The 25,414-nt window shown below is 33.8% G+C and overlaps 1 protein-coding gene across 4 annotated transcripts in view; it reads left to right on the top strand.

Annotated features, from left to right (window-relative positions):
* Positions 1–25,414, top strand: part of LOC118182393 (uncharacterized) — a 130,508-nt gene that overhangs the window by 17,008 nt on the left and 88,086 nt on the right. For all 4 annotated transcript variants that reach the window (XR_004757054.2, XM_035351735.2, XM_035351736.2 and 1 more), the window contains exon 4: positions 19,185–19,307. Coding sequence is in view for 3 of the 4 variants with exons in the window: in XM_035351735.2 (XP_035207626.1) it covers positions 19,185–19,307 (123 nt within the window). In the remaining variant the exon portion in view is untranslated. The remainder of the gene's footprint in view (positions 1–19,184; positions 19,308–25,414) is intronic.

Genomic DNA, 25,414 nt, shown 5'->3' with positions numbered 1-25,414 from the left:
CCAATGGATCATTTGTGTTGAAACAGAGAATTCAGGTAAACATCATTGGCCTCCAAGATAGGCATTAAAACTGAAGACACGCATAACAGCAGCTGTGGAAGCAGTCAATGCAGCTCACAAAAGTTTGTGGCAAATTTATCTATCATGTATATATATGTTGTGCATCCAAAGGTGAACATATTGAGCACCTTTAATTAATTATATAAAAAACACTTTATTATTATTCATGTAATATGAAATTAATCTGAAAGTACAGCATTCTTCATAATGCAATACAAAGTCCGAAATTCAGATGTCCAATATCCAGAATGATCTAAAATCCGGACCTGAAAGCCACTAACACCTCCTTTTTTTAAAAATTTGTTTTTGTATGCTTTTTATGATGCACATTTGATTTTTTTCACCCCTCTGTTATAAAACGTGGAGTATCCTAATTCTTAATTTCACTTCAGCACTAAATAAAATACCTCATTATTGAAGTAACAATCATTTTAGCATAAATTTGTGTTATCAATGATTTGGCGCCATAGCTGCATATCTGCTTGGCACACATCTCATACTGAAACATTCTACATGGAAACATTTATTTTACATCTACTAATATTTTATATCTCTGATGTCAACCTGGCAAATCATTATTATATTTTGCTTTCATCACTGCATGTTTATCAACACATGATAATTTGAGTAATGACTCATGCAACATCGCCTAAAATTTTTTTTTTATATATTCGCAATTGAAAAAGAAAGAGTATGGTGACCTTTTATGTTGAGAAATTGAGAGCGGATATTCGACAGGTTGTTTAACCAAATTAAAAAATCTCTATGGTATAAGGCAATTAAAAATTTCAGGTGAAAAAATCTTGAGCTGATACTGAAGCTGCTGAAATCTTTGCAGGTGAAGTCATTAAACTGTTTAAGAGTGAAAAGTTATCTCCAGAACAAATTTACAATGCTGATGAAACTGGCAATATGTACCACAAAATACCTTGGCATACCTGCCAACTTTTACGAATTTTTCGTAATTTTTACGAAAATGCGTTTGTCTTTACGATTTTACAATCGTAATCTATTTTTTATGATTTTTTTTCCTTTTTCAAGTGTTTTTAGTGATTTTTGTCGAAATTTTAGAATTTTTCGCCAGTTGCATCATGTTTTACCGCCAACTACCGACTGCTTCGAATCCAGTAACCTGCGGTTTCTACCAACTCGCCGCTTAACCAGCCAATCCAGTGTGCTGAACTTGTTTCTCCCACTCTTTTCTTTGTGGGCGCCAGATTATTTTTTTCGCGTTCGTTTCAGCAACAAGGGTATTTACTCAGCTCGGACTCAGCGAGCGTGGATTGTTGCATTCTGTTTTTTTTTTTTTTTTTTTTGTTTGCACATGCTGCGAATTTTCTTAATACGTCGTTGTTACGAAATGAGTTAAAAAAAAAACCATATTCTCAATATTTTCAGCCTGCCTACAGAGCCGAATTTCCAACAATTAAAGAATCCTTCAAAGGAAATAACTCTGCATTTTTCAACGTGTGCGTGTGTGACTTCATAAGTCACGGTGGAAGAAGCGACATTGTGAAGCATGTTAAGTCTAAAAAGCATGAAGTTAATGCTTCGGCTTCGACAACGTCAAAGAAAATGGATGATTTTTTTCAAATTCGGCTATGAATTCGGATGCTGATGCCATTTTGGCAGAGTGTTTATTTACTGCATTCCTCATCGAACACAACGTGCCGCTAAGCGCTGCCGATCACTCCGGTCAACTTTTCAGACGGATTATTTTATGAAGCAGATGAATAATATATAATTTAACTGGTATATAATTAAAGACGAGTCAAGTGTTTATAATATTTTAAAATAAATATGATTTAATTTTCTTTTATATTATTTCTGTGGTATCAAGAAATCTTAATTCATTTTGATCTGTTTCCCGACTCCAAGATTGCTCAGAAATATGCTTGTGCTCGCACGAAAACATCTTCTATTGTGAACGAAATTGCTTGCGATGCACAAAGTAAAACGATAGCTGCATTCCAGAATTCAGCATTTTCGGTGTCAATCGATGGCAGCAACGACAGCGATTGGAAGCTTTACCTCATCATTGTCACATATTTCTGTGATGTTTCTAATGAAATGAAAACTCATCTTTTGCGTCTTCCATTGTTAAATGAAGATGCTACGGGGGAAAATATTGCCTCCTTGGTAATTAATGAGTTGAAACAACTTAACATCCCAATATCAAACTGCATTTCATTTGGTACAGATAATGCTCATGTCATGGTGGGTGACAAAAAGGGTGTAGCCTCTTTCCTCAAAAAAGAACAAAATGAGTTAATTATTATTGGATGCCCATGCCACTTAATTAATTTGGCAGCAGAAAAAGCTGCAGCTGCTTTACCATTAAATATTGACCAGCTTCTGATTGATGTGTTTTTCTACCTGGAAAAAAGTGTAAAAAGGAAACTGTGCTCTGGTAAAACGAGAAAAATTCTGAAACATGTATGCACGAGATGGTTATCCTTAAGCAGAGCGCTAGGAAGGTTTATTGAACAGTGGGATGCATTGCTAAAATATTTCCACGAAGAGACCAAAACAAAACCACAGATCCCATCAAATTTGTCGGCATATAAGATTCCGAAAACCAACTTTGCTTCTAATCAGAATGCTTTAAAAGGGAAAAGCCAACACACAGAATCAAACTTTTTAAAAAGAAAATGCTTAGAAGACTCTTCAAAGGTCAACTTTGTTAAAGAAGTTGAAGGGAAGAAGAAACAGTCTTCTATTAGCCGGGAGGAAAGGAATTTCTATCTTCTTTCTTCAGATTTGAACAAAGCATATTGTAGTTTTGTTTTAAGTACCATTAAGATTTTTGAAAGTGTAAATACCCTTCTACAATCAGCTTCGCCAAAATCTCCCCTGCTTATCCAAATTCTTAATAATCTTTTGAAAGAACTTTATACTAAGTTTGTAAAACCGTCCATTGTGAAAAACAGTCTGTTGATTCGTGTTGCCTATAATAGTTTGGCAAATCAAAAGGATGACAATGATCTTATAATTGGAAATCAAACCAGGGAACTTGTAAATTCTTTGAAAGATCATGAGAAAAAAGAATTTTTTCAATGTGTTAAAAAGTACTTTTCCTCAGCCTGTGATTACATTGTAAGGAAGTTCCCTTTGCAAAATGAAGTTCTTTTAAATGCTGAAGTGGCAAATTTGAAACAAATTGAAAATTCATCTTTTGAAAAGATTCGTTTTTTTATTGATAAATTTCCATTTTTGTTAACAAAGAAAATTAATGCCATAATGATGCTTTAGATGAACTACAGAACCAATTTTCTGCTGCACAGTTTGAAGACTTTGCCAGTTCTGGAGAAGATAGACTTGATGTCCTCGTTGGTACCTTAAAAAGAATAAAAAGAGCTGATGGAACACCAAAATATGATAGACTAGCAAGAGTTTTATGTGCTATTCTCGTAATTCAACACAGTAATGCTGAGTGCGAGAGAGTCTTCAGTGTTGTGAAGAAAAACAAAACTATGTTTCGTTCTTCAATTTCACCAAAAACTCTAGAAAACATTTTAATTGCTAAATGTTGCGAGGAAACTAATTGTTATGACAGGAAATTTTCCAAAGAATTTTTGGCTAAAGCCAAAAAATGCACTCTAAATTCATTGCAATAATTTTTTTGTGTAACATTAAGTTCTTGTTTTATGTTTCCTAATAAATTTTTTAGTTACTACTTAATTGATATTTACTAATGTAAGTACCATTTTCTTTTTTCTATTTGTATAAATTGTTATTTTTTTAATATCAAAGCATGATATTAATTCTTCGTGTTCTTCTGAATTTTGGAGAAATGTTCTGAATTTGGTTTTGAAATCTTCTGAATTTTTATCTTTAGAGGTTGGCAGGTATGCCTTGGTAAACTGTACAAGAAAGGCTCCCTGGTGTCAAAGATTCCAAAGTCAGACTAACAATTTTAATATGCCCAAGTGTAAATTTTTCATAATCAAAAAAAATGCATGATCTCGAGCATGTAAAGGAGTACAAATTTTCCTTGTTATATATTGTGCAAATAAAAGCGCATGGATGAAACAAGTGTTAATGATTGATTGGTTTAAAAATTATTTCATACGCAAGACCTCAGCAACATTTTAATTTGGTTTTACCCGATGATGGAAAAATTGTCCTGATTGTAGACAATTGTTTGGCTCATACTTCACTTAAAGTTTTAGTGAAAGGTAATGTATCTGTATTATTCTTTCCTCCAAAGTGTACATCCATCATTTAGCCTATAGATATCAGAATAGTGTGAACGCAAGACTACTCAGGAATTTTGAAATATTTTAGCATAAAATCTGCTATGTGGATCAAGATCGTTGAAGGATGTGTCTCCAGATACTTTAAAACATTCGTGGCATCATTTATGGCCAGCTACCATATTTCACAGTGAGGATGATGAAAATGATAAATGCGGATTTGGAAGGCTTTTGTATTTTGCAAACTAAAGTTGAAATTTTCCAATTAATGGATTTTGTATAGAAATGTGTAGAAGCGGTAATAAATGAAGATGATATAACAGAAGTCTTTCATTAAATGACAACGCCCCAGTCAATGGACTGAAAAATCTGTAGTATGGTTCTAGATCCAGAAAATAACACTAGCGATAGTGAAGAAAATGACAGAGAGGTTATTGAAAACAAAAAAATTTTGATTGGCAAGTTAGTTGAAATTCTCGACACAGCAATTACAAGACTTGAACAGTGGGACTTTGTAACTGAATAAGGAATTATACATGTCTATAGAATTCAAGAGAGAGTATTAGCATAAAAAACGAAGCAACTTAAATAAAATAACTTATATTTATTGAAAGACATTTTTTATGAAATAAGCAAATAAATAAAGATACTTGCCAAGGAAGTACAGTCAAAAGTTGTTAATTCGGACACCAATAATTCGGAATGATCTATAATCCGGACCTCAAAGCTAAAAACTTTCTTCGCATGCGCCGCGTTGACACATGCGCATAGGCGTTTACGCGTGGGCTTAAGACCTCTTACGACAGCGCATTTGCGTGTGCGCAAGCGCAGAATACGTTTTCGCATGCACGTTTTATGTATAACGGATGGTATAAGCTAAAATTATCTAATTATCTATTTCAGTTAATGTTGATGATTGCGTTGTTCCTTAATTTTTGAATTGGATCCGGCTTATTATTTTTTGCAGACTGTAAGAGCAATACTATAAAAGTAAACTTGAACTTTTGATTATGTCAAATAGAATTTCCGATTCCGGAGCTCCCAAAGGATCATACAAAATGAAAGTATGTTTCGATGTCCATCAAACAAAAAGTGGAAGTGGAATTGCTGCAAAAAATGGATAAAGACATGAAGAATGTGACAGAGAGGTTAGTGAAAACGAAAAAATTTCGATTGACAAGTTAGTCGGTATTCTCGGCACAGCAATTAATGGGACTTGAACAGCGGAACTTTGTAACTGACCAAAAAATTATGTCTGTTTATAGAATTAAAGAGAAAGTATTATCACATGAAACGAAGCAACTTAAACAACTTACATTGAAAGAAACATTTAATAAAGTAAACAAATAAATATTAAGCTTTTTTTTTTTTTTTGTAAATTTTGATAATCTTTAGATCATAATTGTTCTTTATTTCATAAATTATGGTTTCATATTTTTAATTTTAGAATTTCTGCATACCATCTTACGCGATTTAAACTGATGATCTATAATCCGGAATCGGCGAAGTCCCGACGAGTCCGGATTAACGACTTTTGGCTGTAATAATTTAGAAGTCAAACAACAAAAATCAGCGTTATATTTTCAAATTTTTGCAGGACTAGTTTCGATGGTTTTACCGAACCACTATCCTCAGCTGCAAAAGTGCAAATGAACAAGATAAGATATAGAGAATAGATAAGGTAAGAAAGACTGGACAGGAGTTAAGCTATTAGCACCATCTGTTGATGAAATGAGAACTAAAACGTAATTTCCTTAAAAGTGGAAGCAAAGATGGATTGGAATTAGGATCGTTAACTACAACAGAAAGATTTTTGTGAACGTAAAATGCCTCTAGAAAATCTAATTCACCAATGAAAGATGGTTTTTGAATAATTTTGGCTGCAAAAAAATTGAAAGCGTGATATTTAGACCAACAGTGCTGGGAAACAGAAGACTTCTGTGTTTCCTTTTTTCTAACATAGGCCTCGTGTTTCTTAATGCGAAATTTTAAGGCTCTCTTAATTTGACCAATGTAAATTAAAACACACTGCAAGGAATCCTGTGAATATCCCAGAAATTCATATCCGGTATGCATATATATATGTACATACAGATGTGTGTATACATATACACATATACATACATAAACACATACATACAAAAATTTATAAATCCAGTCCCCTGGTAATAGAACAGAACCCATCTCAATTTCAGCTTTATTCTCACAAAACTCAAAAACAATTAGCTGTAAGACATAAAACTTTTTTATATTGGACTGCTATAATATCTAGTTGTGCACATCTTTTTTTTATTACAATTTAATTAGCAGTACCAGATTTGTGCAAGAATATTTAAATCCTTAAGTTATTTTTTTGACATTTTTGGTTTCTTAATTTTTCTACACAATTTGGTTTCTATGATTACTTCTTGCATAGTAGTCTGTATATATAAATATATATATAATAATTTATTTACTAATAGCTTATTGAGTATATTATCTCCCTTGAGAAAGGTAGTAGAATTTTAGTTGAATGAAGTAATTTATTAAAAATGAATATTGAAAATTTTGTTAAATTGAAACCTCAAATATGAGTGTAATTTTAAAAATTGATAGTGTAAACTTTAAAAAAATGAAAGAGTTATCAATTATCATCATTTATTGGAAATTGGTTGACTTTTCAAGAACAAACCAACTCCCGATCAATTAATAAATGTGAAGATGTTTCGTCTTTTACTCAAGTAAGAATTATGACAAACTTACATTAGGTAAGTTGAGTTTAAGCCAAGTAAGTAGATTTTAAGTGAGATGAATTTAAATTGACCAGACAAAGGAATTTAATTAATTTATGACATATTGTCATAGTGGTGTGGTGTTGAAAACTCTAATGATGGAACACCGCATGAAAATTTTATTGAATGAAAAAAAAAAAAAAAATAAATAAATAAAAGGGGAGAGAGCTACATACCATCAAAAAAAAAAAAAAAAAAAAAAAAAAAGCTATTTTAAACGAATTCAAATTCTCTACATTTTATGTGCGAGAGCAATACGTGGCTCTTCAGCCTGCGTTTGAAACAGTGCCAACATTTTAATATTATTTTTAAAGCAATTAATTCAACTTAACAACTATTGAAAATGTATTCGGAAGTTAAAAAATAATAATATTCATTTTATGCTCTTGAGACATCCTTGTCCATATTAATCTTCAGTTTCTTCTTCCTTTATGTGAACTTATCACAAATCCTCACCTCATAAAGGAATTTTTCTTGACTATGGAAGGAAAAATTCTAAATACTTTTCACTGCTTTCAAAACACAAGTGGTAACCATTTAAATGATAATAGAGAAGCCAGTTACATTACCCTGCACTTATTTCTAGATAACATAAATGCAAAAATACAACAAAAAGATTTACATTTTGAATCTACACAAATATAATTCCAAAGCACTACAAAAATCATTTTCACCAATTTTCACTAACTTTTGCATTGTATCCACTTGTGATATTCAGTCACTAAACTAGGACATGACTCAAGCCGTCTGCATTACCGTGTAATTTGCCTGGCCTATGAACAATTTCAAAGTTGTACTGCTGGAGATACAACGCCCAGCGAGTCAAACGAGAATTTGATCCCATCATTTTGCTTTAAAAAGTCAACGGATTATGATCCATCTGGATCTTGAATTTTTGTCCGTCTAAGTAATGATTTAGTTTCTTCAGTCTATAAATTATGGCTGCTAGTTCTCTTTCAATGGTGCTATAATTTTGCTGAGATACAGTATAGGGTGTTCCTCCCCATCCTGAATTTGAGACAACATAATACCTGCACCATATAAGCTGGCATCTGTCTGCACAATAAATTCTTTAGAATAATCTGGTGCAAATAAAACCGGACTTTTTACTAGTTTGGTCTTCAGTTTATTGAAAGCCTTGTTGCACTCTTTTGTCCAAATCACTTTTTCTTTTTTGTTTTTCCCCTTCAAAGCCTCTGTCAAAGGTGCCACAATACGCATGTAGTCTTTTATGTACCTTGCATAGTAGTCCACAGTACCGAGGTAGCTACATATCAGTGTTTTAGTATTAGGGATCGGAAAATCTCTGATTGCTTGAATCTTGGCCTCACTAGGCGACCTTTTCCGAGACCCTACTTCGTGAACCAGAAATTTCACATGGTCTTGGGCGAATTTGCATTTTGAGGGCTTAACAGTCAATTTAGCCTCCTGAAGGCAACCTAAAACCCCATCCAAATCCTTCATATGCCTGTCCCAAGTTGGCAAAAAGACTGCGATGTCATCAGTATATAATAGGACAAAATTGTTCAGCCCTCCTAAAACTTGAGCGATCAATTTACAAAAATAGAAAGGCACATTTAAGAGCCCAAACATCATTTTCTTCGGGATGAAAGATCGAAAAGGCGTCACAAATGCGGCATACCTCTGTGCACGTTCTGTGAGTGGTATCTGAAAGTATCCTTTAGTTAGATCCATGATTGTGATAAATGGAGCTGCACTGACTTTTTCTACCACTTCTTCATTATTGGGAAGTGGGAAAAATATAGTTATAGTTTTTGAATTTAATTTTCTGTAGTCTATACAAGGACGAGGTTTTTTTCCTGAGACCTCTATTAAGATCATAGGCGAAGCATAATCAGATTGCCAGACTTCTATGACTTCTAATTCAAGCAACTGCCTAATTTCCTCTTTTGGGATGTCAGTTTGTCTCGCTGACATTCGGTAAGGCGTGACTCTAACCGGAGTCTCATCCAACAATTTAATATCCATTTCGACCAAAAACATACAGCCAGGGTCAGACAAAAACACCGCTCCATACTTCCCTATAACTTCCTGGAATTTTCCTATTTCCTCTGCCAAAGCTCTTTCTTCTAGCTTACTATCTCCAACTATTTTCCAAAATTCTACCTGAGTTGGATCAGCCAAGGGATAAGGAATATCCACTTCTCCCTCAATATCTTCCATGACCTAAAACGTACAGCCAGGGTTGGATAAAAACACCGCTCCATACTTCCCTATAACTTCCTGGAATTTTCCTATTTCCTCTGTCGAAGCTCTTTCTTCTAGCTTACTATCTCCAACTATTTTCCAAAATTCTACCTGAGTTGGATCAGCCAAGGGATAAGGAATATCCACTTCTCCCTCAGTATCTTCCATGACCTCCTCCATCACAAGATTCACAAAATCAGGGTGCTGAGGATAAGATTTCATCAAAAGTACATGATAAATGGTGTCACTGCTACGCTTAACCCGGAATCTCTACCGTATACAGTCAAAAGTCGTTAATTCGGACACCCATAATCCGGAATGATCTATAATCCGGACCTCAAAGCTAAAAACTTTCTGCGCATGCGCCGCGTTGGCACACGCGCACAGGTATTTTATGCGTGCTCGTAAGACCTTGACTACTGCGCATATGCGTGTGCGCAAGTGCAGAATACGTTTTCGCCTGCGCGTTTAATGTATAAAGGAAGGTGTAAGCTAAAATTATCTAATTATCTATTTCAGTTAATGTTAATGATTGCGTTGTTCCTTAATCTTCGAATTGGATCCCGCTGATTATTTTTTGCAGACTGTAAGAGCAATTTTATAAAAGTAAACTTGAACTTTCGATTATGTCAAATAGAATTTCCGATGCTGGAACTTCCAAAGGATCTACAAAACGAAAGTATATTTCGATGTCCAACAAACAAAAAGTGGAATTGCTGCAAAAAATGGATAAAGACATGAAGAATGTGACAGAGAGGTTAGTGAAAACGAAAAAATTTCGATTGACAAGTTAGTCGGTATTCTCGGCACAGCAATTAATGGGACTTGAACAGCGGAACTTTGTAACTGACCAAAAAATTATGTCTGTTTATAGAATTAAAGAGAAAGTATTATCACATGAAACGAAGCAACTTAAACAACTTACATTGAAAGAAACATTTAATAAAGTAAACAAATAAATATTAAGCTTTTTTTTTTTGTAAATTTTGATAATCTTTAGATCATAATTGTTCTTTATTTCATAAATTATGGTTTCATATTTTTAATTTTAGAATTTCTGCATACCATCTTACGCGATTTAAACTGATGATCTATAATCCGGAATCGGCGAAGTCCCGACGAGTCCGGATTAACGACTTTTGGCTGTAATAATTTAGAAGTCAAACAACAAAAATCAGCGTTATATTTTCAAATTTTTGCAGGACTAGTTTCGATGGTTTTACCGAACCACTATCCTCAGCTGCAAAAGTGCAAATGAACAAGATAAGATATAGAGAATAGATAAGGTAAGAAAGACTGGACAGGAGTTAAGCTATTAGCACCATCTGTTGATGAAATAAGAACTAAAACGTAATTTCCTTAAAAGTGGAAGCAAAGATGGATTGGAATTAGGATCGTTAACTACAACAGAAAGATTTTTGTGAACGTAAAATGCCTCTAGAAAATCTAATTCACCAATGAAAGATGGTTTTTGAATAATTTTGGCTGCAAAAAAATTGAAAGCGTGATATTTAGACCAACAGTGCTGGGAAACAGAAGACTTCTGTGTTTCCTTTTTTCTAACATAGGCCTCGTGTTTCTTAATGCGAAATTTTAAGGCTCTCTTAATTTGACCAATGTAAATTAAACCACACTGCAAGGAATCCTGTGAATATCCCAGAAATTCATATCCGGTATGCATATATATATGTACATACAGATGTGTGTATACATATACACATATACATACATAAACACATACATACAAAAATTTATAAATCCAGTCCCCTGGTAATAGAACAGAACCCATCTCAATTTCAGCTTTATTCTCACAAAACTCAAAAACAATTAGCTGTAAGACATAAAACTTTTTTATATTGGACTGCTATAATATCTAGTTGTGCACATCTTTTTTTTATTACAATTTAATTAGCAGTACCAGACTTGTGCAAGAATATTTAAATCCTTAAGTTATTTTTTTGACATTTTTGGTTTCTTAATTTTTCTACACAATTTGGTTTCTATGATTACTTCTTGCATAGTAGTCTGTATATATAAATATATATATAATAATTTATTTACTAATAGCTTATTGAGTATATTATCTCCCTTGAGAAAGGTAGTAGAATTTTAGTTGAATGAAGTAATTTATTAAAAATGAATATTGAAAATTTTGTTAAATTGAAACCTCAAATATGAGTGTAATTTTAAAAATTGATAGTGTAAACTTTAAAAAAATGAAAGAGTTATCAATTATCATCATTTATTGGAAATTGGTTGACTTTTCAAGAACAAACCAACTCCCGATCAATTAATAAATGTGAAGATGTTTCGTCTTTTACTCAAGTAAGAATTATGACAAACTTACATTAGGTAAGTTGAGTTTAAGCCAAGTAAGTAGATTTTAAGTGAGATGAATTTAAATTGACCAGACAAAGGAATTTAATTAATTTATGACATATTGTCATAGTGGTGTGGTGTTGAAAACTCTAATGATGGAACACCGCATGAAAATTTTATTGAATGAAAAATAAATAAATAAATAAATAAATAAAAGGGGAGAGAGCTACATACCATCAAAAAAAAAAAAAAAAAAAAAAAAAAGCTATTTTAAACGAATTCAAATTCTCTACATTTTATGTGTGAGAGCAATACGTGGCTCTTCAGCCTGCGTTTGAAACAGTGCCAACATTTTAATATTATTTTTAAAGCAATTAATTCAACTTAACAACTATTGAAAATGTATTCGGAAGTTAAAAAATAATAATATTCATTTTATGCTCTTGAGACATCCTTGTCCATATTAATCTTCAGTTTCTTCTTCCTTTATGTGAACTTATCACAAATCCTCACCTCATAAAGGAATTTTTCTTGACTATGGAAGGAAAAATTCTAAATACTTTTCACTGCTTTCAAAACACAAGTGGTAACCATTTAAATGATAATAGAGAAGCCAGTTACATTACCCTGCACTTATTTCTAGATAACATAAATGCAAAAATACAACAAAAAGATTTACATTTTGAATCTACACAAATATAATTCCAAAGCACTACAAAAATCATTTTCACCAATTTTCACTAACTTTTGCATTGTATCCACTTGTGATATTCAGTCACTAAACTAGGACATGACTCAAGCCGTCTGCATTACCGTGTAATTTGCCTGGCCTATGAACAATTTCAAAGTTGTACTGCTGGAGATACAACGCCCAGCGAGTCAAACGAGAATTTGATCCCATCATTTTGCTTTAAAAAGTCAACGGATTATGATCCATCTGGATCTTGAATTTTTGTCCGTCTAAGTAATGATTTAGTTTCTTCAGTCTATAAATTATGGCTGCTAGTTCTCTTTCAATGGTGCTATAATTTTGCTGAGATACAGTATAGGGTGTTCCTCCCCATCCTGAATTTGAGACAACATAATACCTGCACCATATAAGCTGGCATCTGTCTGCACAATAAATTCTTTAGAATAATCTGGTGCAAATAAAACCGGACTTTTTACTAGTTTGGTCTTCAGTTTATTGAAAGCCTTGTTGCACTCTTTTGTCCAAATCACTTTTTCTTTTTTGTTTTTCCCCTTCAAAGCCTCTGTCAAAGGTGCCACAATACGCATGTAGTCTTTTATGTACCTTGCATAGTAGTCCACAGTACCGAGGTAGCTACATATCAGTGTTTTAGTATTAGGGATCGGAAAATCTCTGATTGCTTGAATCTTGGCCTCACTAGGCGACCTTTTCCGAGACCCTACTTCGTGAACCAGAAATTTCACATGGTCTTGGGCGAATTTGCATTTTGAGGGCTTAACAGTCAATTTAGCCTCCTGAAGGCAACCTAAAACCCCATCCAAATCCTTCATATGCCTGTCCCAAGTTGGCAAAAAGACTGCGATGTCATCAGTATATAATAGGACAAAATTGTTCAGCCCTCCTAAAACTTGAGCGATCAATTTACAAAAATAGAAAGGCACATTTAAGAGCCCAAACATCATTTTCTTCGGGATGAAAGATCGAAAAGGCGTCACAAATGCGGCATACCTCTGTGCACGTTCTGTGAGTGGTATCTGAAAGTATCCTTTAGTTAGATCCATGATTGTGATAAATGGAGCTGCACTGACTTTTTCTACCACTTCTTCATTATTGGGAAGTGGGAAAAATATAGTTATAGTTTTTGAATTTAATTTTCTGTAGTCTATACAAGGACGAGGTTTTTTTCCTGAGACCTCTATTAAGATCATAGGCGAAGCATAATCAGATTGCCAGACTTCTATGACTTCTAATTCAAGCAACTGCCTAATTTCCTCTTTTGGGATGTCAGTCTGTCTCGCTGACATTCGGTAAGGCGTGACTCTAACCGGAGTCTCATCCAACAATTTAATATCCATTTCGACCAAAAACATACAGCCAGGGTCAGACAAAAACACCGCTCCATACTTCCCTATAACTTCCTGGAATTTTCCTATTTCCTCTGCCAAAGCTCTTTCTTCTAGCTTACTATCTCCAACTATTTTCCAAAATTCTACCTGAGTTGGATCAGCCAAGGGATAAGGAATATCCACTTCTCCCTCAATATCTTCCATGACCTAAAACGTACAGCCAGGGTTGGATAAAAACACCGCTCCATACTTCCCTATAACTTCCTGGAATTTTCCTATTTCCTCTGTCGAAGCTCTTTCTTCTAGCTTACTATCTCCAACTATTTTCCAAAATTCTACCTGAGTTGGATCAGCCAAGGGATAAGGAATATCCACTTCTCCCTCAGTATCTTCCATGACCTCCTCCATCACAAGATTCACAAACTCAGGGTGCTGAGGATAAGATTTCATCAAAAGTACATGATAAATGGTGTCACTGCTACGCTTAACCCGGAATCTCTACCGTATACAGTCAAAAGTCGTTAATTCGGACACCCATAATCCGGAATGATCTATAATCCGGACCTCAAAGCTAAAAACTTTCTGCGCATGCGCCGCGTTGGCACACGCGCACAGGTATTTTACGCGTGCTCGTAAGACCTTGACTACTGCGCATATGCGTGTGCGCAAGTGCAGAATACGTTTTCGCCTGCGCGTTTAATGTATAAAGGAAGGTGTAAGCTAAAATTATCTAATTATCTATTTCAGTTAATGTTAATGATTGCGTTGTTCCTTAATCTTCGAATTGGATCCCGCTGATTATTTTTTGCAGACTGTAAGAGCAATTTTATAAAAGTAAACTTGAACTTTCGATTATGTCAAATAGAATTTCCGATGCTGGAACTTCCAAAGGATCTACAAAACGAAAGTATATTTCGATGTCCAACAAACAAAAAGTGGAATTGCTGCAAAAAATGGATAAAGACATGAAGAATGTGACAGAGAGGTTAGTGAAAACGAAAAAATTTCGATTGACAAGTTAGTCGGTATTCTCGGCACAGCAATTAACGGGACTTGAACTGCGGGACTTTGTAACTGAACAAGAAATTATGTCTGTTTATAGAATTAAAGACAAAGTATTATCACATAAAATGAAGCAACTTAAACAACTTACATTGAAAGAAATGTTTAATAAAGTAAACAAATAAATATTAAGCTTTTTTTTTTTTTTTTTTGTAAATTTTGATACCCTTTAAATCATAATTGTTCTTTATTTCATTAATTACGGTTTCATATTTTTAATTTTAGAATTTCTGCATGCCATCTTACGAGATTTAAACTGATGATCTATAATCCGGAAAAATCGATAATCCGGAATCGCCGAAGTCCCAACGAGTCCGGATTAACGACTTTTGACTGTAATTAGTTTTGGAAATCACACTAGTTACTTTACCTGGCTCTATCCAGTTTACAGGCATTTTGTGTGGTTTAGACGTGGCTAAAACAAGCACGAGATCTCCGACCTTAAACCTCGTAACAGCATTGCGATCATACCAGAGTTTCCTTTTACTCTGACACTCTTTCATCCTCTCTACAGCCGGCTCCTGATACTCTTTCATCCTCTCTACAGCCACTTCTTTAATCTGTTTATTAAGTATAGAACATACTCGACCAGAGTGGGGTCTGAACTTTCTTCCTCTAGCCAGTTTTCATACACGATCGTTTGAGGCATTCTCAAATTTTTTCCATGTACTAACTCACAGGGCGAACAAAGCACATGGCAAACATTCTTCCCAGTCCTTGCCGCTTTCCAAGCACTATTACACAGATCTATTCCAGCTCCAGTATCTCTCAGATATTCTCTCTCTATACCATTAATTACTGCTTTCTTGAAATACAGCTCAAAACATTTTCCTAAACTCTCCGTTCCTAGATTATTCAACAGATTAGCCTTATTCTTTTCCAGTTAGGTGGGATATGTCCGTCCTTTCAACATTGGTAATACCTTATTTTCCGCTTTTTCTCGAAACCTGCTGCATTGAAAACTTGCTTTTTTTTAGGAGCCTCCACTTTTCTATGCTGCTCTGATTTAATTCTTTGATGACCACTACTTTTCTGATTATGACTACCATTGGAATTTACATACCACTCTCTATCTTTTTGAAATGGTTTCTTTAACCCCGCTCTCTGTTCTAACTTCCTCATATCTCTTCGCAAAGCCTCATACTTGTTGCATTTCTCTGCTAAAATAGAAGCTGTTTTAAATTCTTCCCAATTGTCTAAGTAGTGCTCTCTTGTTTCTAGAGAGACTCATCCTTTAATTTGCTCGGTGAGCATAAGTTTCTTAAGACTTTCAAAATCTTGAACTTCCACTGAATCCAACCAATTCTCTAAATACACTCTCAATTCATACACTAAATCTACCCATAGCATTCCGTTTTTCATAGAATGTTCTTCAAATTTTGTTTTTAGTGCTCAAGAACTAAGCTTGAGTTTATGCATGAGTTATTTCTTAACATGCTGATAATCACCCCCTTTATCCGCTGGTTCTTTCTCTATTAACTGGGCTACATCGTAATGTAATAAAGGAATTAATTGTGAGACCCAATTAATCTCCTGAATGTTCTCTTTTTGAGCTTGTTTCTCAAATAGCATAAAGAATAATGAAATATCTATGTTACTCGGTTCAAAATGCGGTACTAGATCTTTCAAATTGACCTTTTTTATCTAGATTGTTCAACTGTCAAAACCGTGGAAGCTAGGTTATAAGTCTCAACCACATTCATCAGTTTTAACTTTTCCAATTCAAAAACTCGCTCCAGTTCCCGTTCCGCTTTCTCTTGTTCACGTTCCCGCTCTGCTCTCTCTTGTTCATGTTCCCGTTCTGCTTTCTCTAGTTCCTGTTCCTGTTCTGCTCTCTCTTGTTCGGCTATTTCTTCTGCTTTTTTTCTGTTCAGCCACTGCCAAAATTCTTGCCGCGTATTCTTTCATCACTTCTTCTTCATAGTCCTCGGCATTTAGAATAGCCTGCCTAATTTCTCTTACTCTATTTGCCTGAGACACATTTGTATCAAAATCCTCCACTAACTCCAACAACAGAGTTTTAGAAAATTTCCTCATAAACTCACCCATTATGGAAAATTAAAGAAAAATAACCTACCCCAAAATACAATAACACACACACAAAACAACAACAACAGGTCTATCTCTCCAAAACTGAATAATACCCTAACAGTTCTGAACACTAATTGCCTTACAACACTAAATGATAATACCTATGCCTACATGCAAAACATATATCAAAAATGCTAATTAAGAGGCAACCTTTTCCTGCTCTATCTCAACTATATAAATATTGTCCTCTTAACTCTGAACTAATTTAAAAACTAAATTTTTCTAAAGCATATTATTACAATACTTCATACAATTTAAACAGTTACTAAAACAATAGAACAAACAATTAAATTCCAACTAGCAACAATAATCACAAGACTAACTTTCAATAACCACCAGAAACTTTTGATCCCCAATAACAGAATCCAAAATATCCAAAATAAATCTAGTGTCAAATAACTGGCATAACTTCTCCAAAATCACAAAAATGGCACTCGTCAATTTGAAGATGCCTTCAATGACTGTCCTGTCACTAACTTGGATACTTTCACTCTTATGGGAAATTTCACTATTTTGCGGCACTAGATCACACTCCCGCATTTCCTTCTGACACACTGTCACTTTCTGAAGAGGATTTACCACGCGAACTGTCCTTGCATGCAAAATTAGATCGTTCTTGTGCAGAGAAGAAAGTCTTAACTGCTCACATAAAATCCTTTACAATACTGCCTTTTCTGGAACTTCCATCTGGTACACTCACATGACGAGATGTACTCAAAACAATGCATGATGTTAACTCAAGTTCACAGGCAAAAAGTTCATTCTTAAATTTTATAATGTAACATGTCACTTGTATAATGTATTATGAAAGGCCTCATGAGTGTGGAGCTTTGCTGAAAAAAATCAGGTTACAAGGGGCAAGCCCACTTACATTGACGTAAATGGTTATCTCACCAATTTGGTTACTCACCAAAAACCATCGCGAGCACATGAAACTATATCACAAACAAATATATATATTACAAATTAATTTAATACAGGATAATTACAATGAAATTAATTTGTAATATATATATATTTGTTTGTGATATAGTTTCATGCCAAAATAATGCATATTGTTACTTATTTTGATTCACTTTTAAATGTCACGTGCCAACGCGTAATGTGGCATTGCAGAAGTAATTTTACCTCTAGTGCTGATCACACGCTGGCGCGTAGTAATGAAATTCTATGTTTAAAGGCTTAGTAATCAATGTGGTACAAATAATAACCTTTTATTAACTCTTTTAAATCATATTTTTTATAATAAGTTAGTATATGGGTTCAACCTGTTGCTGTGATACATCAATATCTATCAATACAACCTCGCGTGATCGGTAGCAAGTGTTAATGTAACTTTGCTTTAATTTTACATTTTAAGTTGTTTTATGAGTAGTAAAAAAAGTTTTTTTACCCTTTTTAGAGACTCATTCAATTTTCAAATCTTCAGAATTTATTGGTTTCGCATGTTCTCTCTCATCATAAATTTTTCAATAGTTTTTGAATCTCCGATTGAAATTCTTTAATTATAAAATTTGAAATTTGTGTTAAGTTCAGATCTTTAAGAGCAATATTTCAGGCAGCTAACACAACAGTTTCTAACTGATATCTTCGGTCTTAAAAAAGTATATCCTGCTTTGCGAAAACATCATTTAATCATCCATTCATTTATAAAATCTTAACTTTTGTGGAAAAGAATCACAATTTCTTATTACATATCCACTAGAACAGTGGTTTGAAACTTTTCTGCTTCATGCACCCTTTCTTGAACACTGATAATTTGGTCAGAATTCAAAATCCCAGCAAACAGGCTGGCTTATAAGGCATTTTCTTGGATTTCCCTACGTGTAGCATGTATATAAGCCAATTTCTCTCTGAAAATCCTTTAAGGAGGCATTCCATCCCTTAGACAGATAGCTCTTGATTGCTGTGTCATAATCAATTAAATCCAAATAAATCCCCCTGTTCTTTTGAAAATTTGAGAAATACTTGCATACATTTATTTAGATTCAGAATATTTACTAATGTGTTTCATAAATTAAACGTCAAGAGGTATAGAAAATGTTTGTAAGTACCAAAACTTGAATAAAAGTAGTTTTTTATATTCATAAACTAAAACTAAATACTTACAGCCAATTAAAAATCTGAGTGCACCCCCCCCAAAACTGTGAAATTTGCCTCTGTTGAGAATCCTTGTTTTAGAAGGTATTGCTTTTGAATTGTAATGCTATATTAAAATAATAATAATAATAATAAAAAACTGTCATTAAATCGGGATGATTTGGCTCTGTTTTTATGTGTTTTCTATCGGATCAATGAAAGTGAGCATAAAATCAAGTCTTGTTATTAATTAAATCTGGACTATATGTATAGATAGATGTATATCATAAATAAGTCTAAATTTTTCTTACTTTAACTCTCATCATTTAATGCTCATACATATTTGGTTTTTAAATTTTAGTTTTACTCCAGAAATGTCAAGCTGAACGAGAATTTTTAATATGGAGATCAACTTCCAAGAGGCGTTCTCATTCTTTATCTCCCTGTAGACGTAGTCGATTACACAAACAACAAAAATCTAAAGGTTTGTATGTCTTTACATTTTCCTTTGGTTTTATAGTCTTTTTGTATTCTTATTGAAAAATATGCACAAATATAAAATAATGAACATTTATTTATAAAAGATTTAACTGTTTTTTAGAATTCATAGAAATTTACTAAAATTTGTTTAAAAAATTATATATTTGTTACATAATATCGTAGCTATTTGAGCATTAAAATATATGTAGAGAGAGGATCTACAAAAATTCAGTCATGTTACACATCTTCAGGTGTGTTCTCCATGGGGAAATTTAATGCAGAAAAAAAAAAAAAAAAAAAAAAAAAAAAAAAAAAAAAAAAAAATTTGACGAAAATATGAATGTGGTAGGAAGTCACTTAAAAAATTGGATTTTTGAGAAAAATGGTTGCTCAATACCGTAAAAGTAGCAGCTCTACATAATAGTTCTCTTTCTTTTGTATAACTGTCAAAAATATGATATTACCTTGGTGGATATTTATTAACCCTCTGAGTGGCTCGGTTTTTGGATATCATGACTACCTGTATTTAAGGTGGCCATATTAGCTAAATTTGTATATTTACTTACTTTAGTCTCTATTTTCATAAACTTAGATTTATTAAGATGACATTTTAAACTTAGATTTATTAAGATGACATTTATATTATTAAAGAAAATAAGAAAGCAAAATATCATGAATTAGTAGCTAATATATAGTGACAAAAATGTCATAACCAGATAAAACCGGTCATGGTGCTCAGAGGGTTAATGCAGTAAATAACTGCCTTAAGCCATTATTTATTAAACTGATCCTAAAGACAAGTCTATTAGTTTTTAATAAGGAGTATAATATATTGTAATCATAACTGGAGAAATATATTGGAAGAATTGTCAAATCTCTTTTCATTTCTTTTGAATGGGATAATTATGTCTCAGAAGCTGGAAATGATTAAACCCATTTTATGCATATTGTTATTAAAGTGCAAGAAACAACTAAACCTTGTTTTGTGTAGATTGATGTTAAAGCACAGAAGACAACAGAATTTTTATGAATTATTGGTGGATTGTTATCAATGTCTCTTGGTAAAAAACTAATTTTTTAAAAATAACGACTTTTTTTACTGTAAATTCCTATATATGGACCATGATAGAAAATAATGTGATGATGAGAATCACATGCAGATAGTTTGACGAATTATTTCCCGTGAGAACAAGCTTATTGATGATGATTCTAGTAATGATGAAATTTGACACCATCCTAGAACTTTTTACCTGCCATGAATTTCAAGCAATTCTGATTCAAACTTGAATTTGGGTTATTCTGAATAAGAGTGGTTGTCATTAGACAATTCATTTGTCTTGTAGGAGTTTTTAAGCCACTTGGGAATAAATGCAGAAAGCGTTTCAGGTAGTGTAGCTTATATTGTGTATACACTACATTAAAATATCAAATTTATCAACAAAAATACCATGAAAAAGGCAAACATGAGGCTGTAAAACTACTTCAATGTATTGCTAGTCGGTCACTGTCCCATTTGTAAGCAAATATAGGGGCGTGCGGTCATTGATCATTATGCTGGCCTATACAACATCTTGATCAGTCCCTTTTGTGGGTATTTTCTGGATCATAAGGAGTACTCTCTCATGTCAGATGAGTTGGAATCTACAAGCCAATGACAGGCTGAAGCTACTGTCACCTGAGAATGTTATGCAAGCTCAGTCTGGTTCAGTCCACACAAGAGTTGTCTTCAGTTTATTGGCTGCCAGATGTCTCTAGTAGTGAAAACCAGCTTTAGTCAACATTGCATATTTTGCGAGTACAGAATTGGTTGAAAACATGGGTAAAAATGATTGCTGCATCGTCAACCAGGCTTGTGAAATTGGGTGTAGAAGTTGATCTTGGCTCTATGTGTTTTCGCTGCTAATTGTTTCATATTTAAACGAAGAATATAATGACAGATCTCTAAATTGGCATCAAATTGATTGAAAACATGACAATGCATCTGCTCTTCCAAAAATGTCTTTATTGCATACTTTAGATTGTCAAAATTTATTGTCGTAATATACTGGTTATCATAAATTAAGGACAAATCATGAAAATCACGATTACTGAAAAAGTTACATGTAGAATTTTATGAAACTTACCCGCAATATACAACACATAGTAAGGTATCAAATAACATGAAAAGAAATTACCAGACAATTATGGTAGTATAGAAATTAGCACATGTATAACATGAACAAATCGAAGATGTCAGTTTGCTATAATAAAAGTACCTTCAATATGGAATATAATCACCTCTAAAAGCAATACAGCACATTCAGCGATGTGTGATGCTTTCGATTATGCAGTCTGTCAGTTCCTTATCAAGCGAGAGCCATCATTCTTGCAAAGCAGTTGCAAGCGCAGCAAGGGTCTGAGGGGGCGGATTGAAAGCAGCTAGACATCTCCCTAAAGCATCCCAAACATGCTCGATAGAATTCAAGTCCGGGGATGGAGCTGGCCACTCCATGTGCTTAATTGTTTCCTGTTGAAGATAATCGTGTACGATGCGAGCCCTGTGTGGTCTTGCATTGTCATCCTGTAACAGAAAAACATCACCTATTGCCCCAGCATATGGGTGCACATAAGCATCAAGGATGTTATCTCTATAAACATGAGCATTCACGGTTCCCCTTGGAAAAACATGGAGGTCTGTGCATTCACCCAAAGAGATGCCACCCCAAACACAGACACTGCCTGTTCCGTATGCATCTCTTTCATGGATGTTTGATGGATGATAACGGGTTCCAAGTTCTCTTCATATCAAATAACGCCTATTATCGCTTTCTAGACTAAACCTGAACTCAACGTAAAGAGAATAGCCCTCTATTGCTCAGATGTCCAGTGGACATGTTGTAGTGCCCACTGCAATCGGTCCCTCCTATGGCGTGACTTGAGCGGCACGCAAATGGTTGTTCGCTTCGCATACAGACCACCTTTGTGAAGCCTATGCACAGTTGACGCTGAAACTAACCTCCTGGTGGCTGCAGCAAAGGAGGATCTAAGAAGAGTCAGAGTAGCGGTTCTATTCCTGAGTGCACATAATGTCAAATATCGGTCATCGGCGCTCGTCGTAGCAGTTGCCTGTCCTTGGCTGAACCTCCTAGGTGCCGAATCGGCGATTTGAAATTGCCTCCAAAGTCTATGAACCACAGAAGGACTCTCATTTAGCCATCTGGCCACTTCTGTTTGACTTTGACGTGCCTCTAGTCACCCAGTGGCTCTATATCGTAGTTCTGCAGGCATATATCGTAGTTCTGCAGGCATATATACGATATAGTGGCTCTATATCGTAGTTCTGCAGATGATGCCTGGAGGTCATTGTTACGAATTGGCTATCTCATATTTCTGATGTCACTATCACAGTGAAATATGTGAGCTTGCTCTCAAACACGGACTTTTATGCTCCTCACAGATGACGTATTCCGAGTGCAGTGCCACTAATTTGCATATTGGAGTTTTACTCAGCTACTCTTACTTGGCAACATATTCAAATTTTACATGGTTTGGCTTATTTTTTAGGGAGTTATCGCTCTTTTTGTGATTTTTCCTTAATTTATAATAACCAGTGTAATATGTGCTGAGCTGAGAGACTATTTGGAGTTACAATCAGAAAATAGGAATGTACTGAAAAAAAAGACAGACTCTTTACATTTTTTCTAAAATATATATTTTCCTTTACAATGAAGGAGAATATATTTTTCCAGTTTTCTGTAAAATATTTTTCTAACACATATTTTTCATTAATTAATAATATACAGACATCCAAGAAGAATCTAACTAGTTTATGTTCACCAAACATTGATTTTAAAATATATGAGTTGAATACCTTATGAACAATATTGTGAACCCAATTAGTAATACCTTTAAATATTAAGCGAATATATATATATATTGTTACAAAATGTCCAGCTGTGGTAAGATAGCTTCCACGTAAAGTGGGTGATATATATTAAGAGAATGATAAAGCTATAAAATATAAAAATTTTTTTAACAATTTGTACCTTTTTTAAAAGTATAATTTTAATTATTTTTATTTGTATGATTTTAATTATTTATTATGATTTAAAACTAATTATTGAGAGTTAATATATTTTATTTTAAATCGAATGTTGATGTCACAAGATTAAATTAAAAAGCTCTTTATAATTTTTGCGGAAGGTTTTGCTGTTTGTAATTTTTGCAGGGGGTAAGATATTGAATCTCTTTAAAAGACACAGTGACCATGTAAGACTTTCACTGCGTAAATCTCAGTTATTTTAGAAAGTGGCGAGTCTTAAGAACTAGATAGCGAATAATCGCTAAGTTCGGGTGACAAGAAACAACAAGATAGAAGGGTAACCAACCCTTTATTATTCCAATAAGATTTAACAAAACTCTGCCTGGGAGTATACAAACAAAGCCGACACTTGGGCTTGAACTTAAGAGACTAAGAATTAAACTAAAACTGAGATTAAATAAAGAAATATAGCCGAAGCTATCAAGATTCAAATCGAGTTGGCCCCTTAACTTATTTGACTGCGAAACTTAGCAAGGGCCTGAGTACAGCCGAGCGTAATAACAACTTTGAGAGAGAGAGTGTCCAAAAAGGCAGACGTGCGTAAATCAGAAACTCTGATTCTCTCTCTCTCTGTAAGTAACTTCGTGGTTTAAATACCGCTTCTCCTCTTTAAATATTCAGCAAGATTCCAAAACTACGTTCTGGCCAGAAGTAGTAAGTTGAAGTTAAGAATTTGATAGGAAAGGAACTTTAACTTAAAATTTAACTGTTAATAAAATTAACATAATCCTTACATAGCTTTCGACTAGACTTTAAATACTCGAAAAATAAGGTCTCGAAACAACCTTGTTTAAGACTGTAAAGACTGAAAAACTTACGTTAACTACACTCTTCAAACTTTTGAATTAACTAAATTACTTTCAAGTTCCATTTTTAGGGCCAAGTTTACAACAATTCTAAAAGTTAGACTAAAGCTAGAAAAAATAAAATTTTAGAATTCCTCTATTCTGGACATATATCTTGATATACATCTTCATGAATGGACACTTTATTCTGCTACAACTATGTCAGGTCTTGGTCCTTCCATATCTGGAAGAAATGTCATTAGTAAGGAATTTTACAAAGCTTTTCTTTAAATCCTAAATTTATGCTTTTATGTCCTCATTTTTCCCTCATGCACTTTCAGTCATACTACTGTTTTATTTCCCCCATGCTCTCCAGCAAATGTACTGAAATGTACTTTGGGTCTTTTATGTTGTGTTAGCGCGAACAAAACTACCGCTACACAACATCTAACTTTGTTAAATTTGACACACAAGACCTTACAAGACTCCCTACACGAAAACTCTTTCCTAATGTAGTAAGCGAAAGCTTATATTTACTTTTAAACATGTTAACTGGAGAGCCTAACATTAAACACACATATATATATACTAACATTCAATTCATCCTCAATTCAAATACACAAAGGCCAAACTTTATCTTTTATACAATTTTAATATTATGATATTTCAACACAAAGATTAAACATTTCTACATGAACATAAACGTTTAAATATTTACACATCACTTTTGAATTCACTTTACATCAACAGTCATAGTTGCTTAATTACAATTTTACCATCTTTACACAAAATCTTAACTTTATGTTAACAGATTTTAGTATTCTAAGAGTCTTCTGACTAAACTCATTCATAATTTACTTCTCGCAACTTGCGAGTTCTTAACAAAAGTTTTTAACGCTAATAGCTTCTCGCCAATTTGCTAACATAAAAGTCTATGATTACGAACATTTACAATCAATCTTTCACTATCTGTGATTTAACTTTTCTAAACATCTTTAGCAACTTAGAACAAGAATTCTGCATTCTGATATGGCAAAATTGCTTGAACGTCGGAAACCTGATGACCTCCAATCTTCTTCTCGAACTTTGATGTTCCCTGCCGTTTACTTCTGATCTTTTCCTTTTTTTTTGCCCCTTGTCTAGAAATCTGGGACTCTTTTGGGAGAGTTGTGGGTTCTGGAATGCCAATTTCCTTTTTAGTTCCAATGGGGATATCCGGCCTTCAGGGTCTTTGAATCTTCTGTT

Source organism: Stegodyphus dumicola, chromosome 6 (assembly GCF_044657685.1).
Source record: "Stegodyphus dumicola isolate Sdum_Otavi_A_Nest chromosome 6, ASM4465768v1".
In the NCBI taxonomy this organism is placed as follows: domain Eukaryota; kingdom Metazoa; phylum Arthropoda; class Arachnida; order Araneae; family Eresidae; genus Stegodyphus; species Stegodyphus dumicola.
This window is presented reverse-complemented; position numbering and strand designations above follow the sequence as displayed.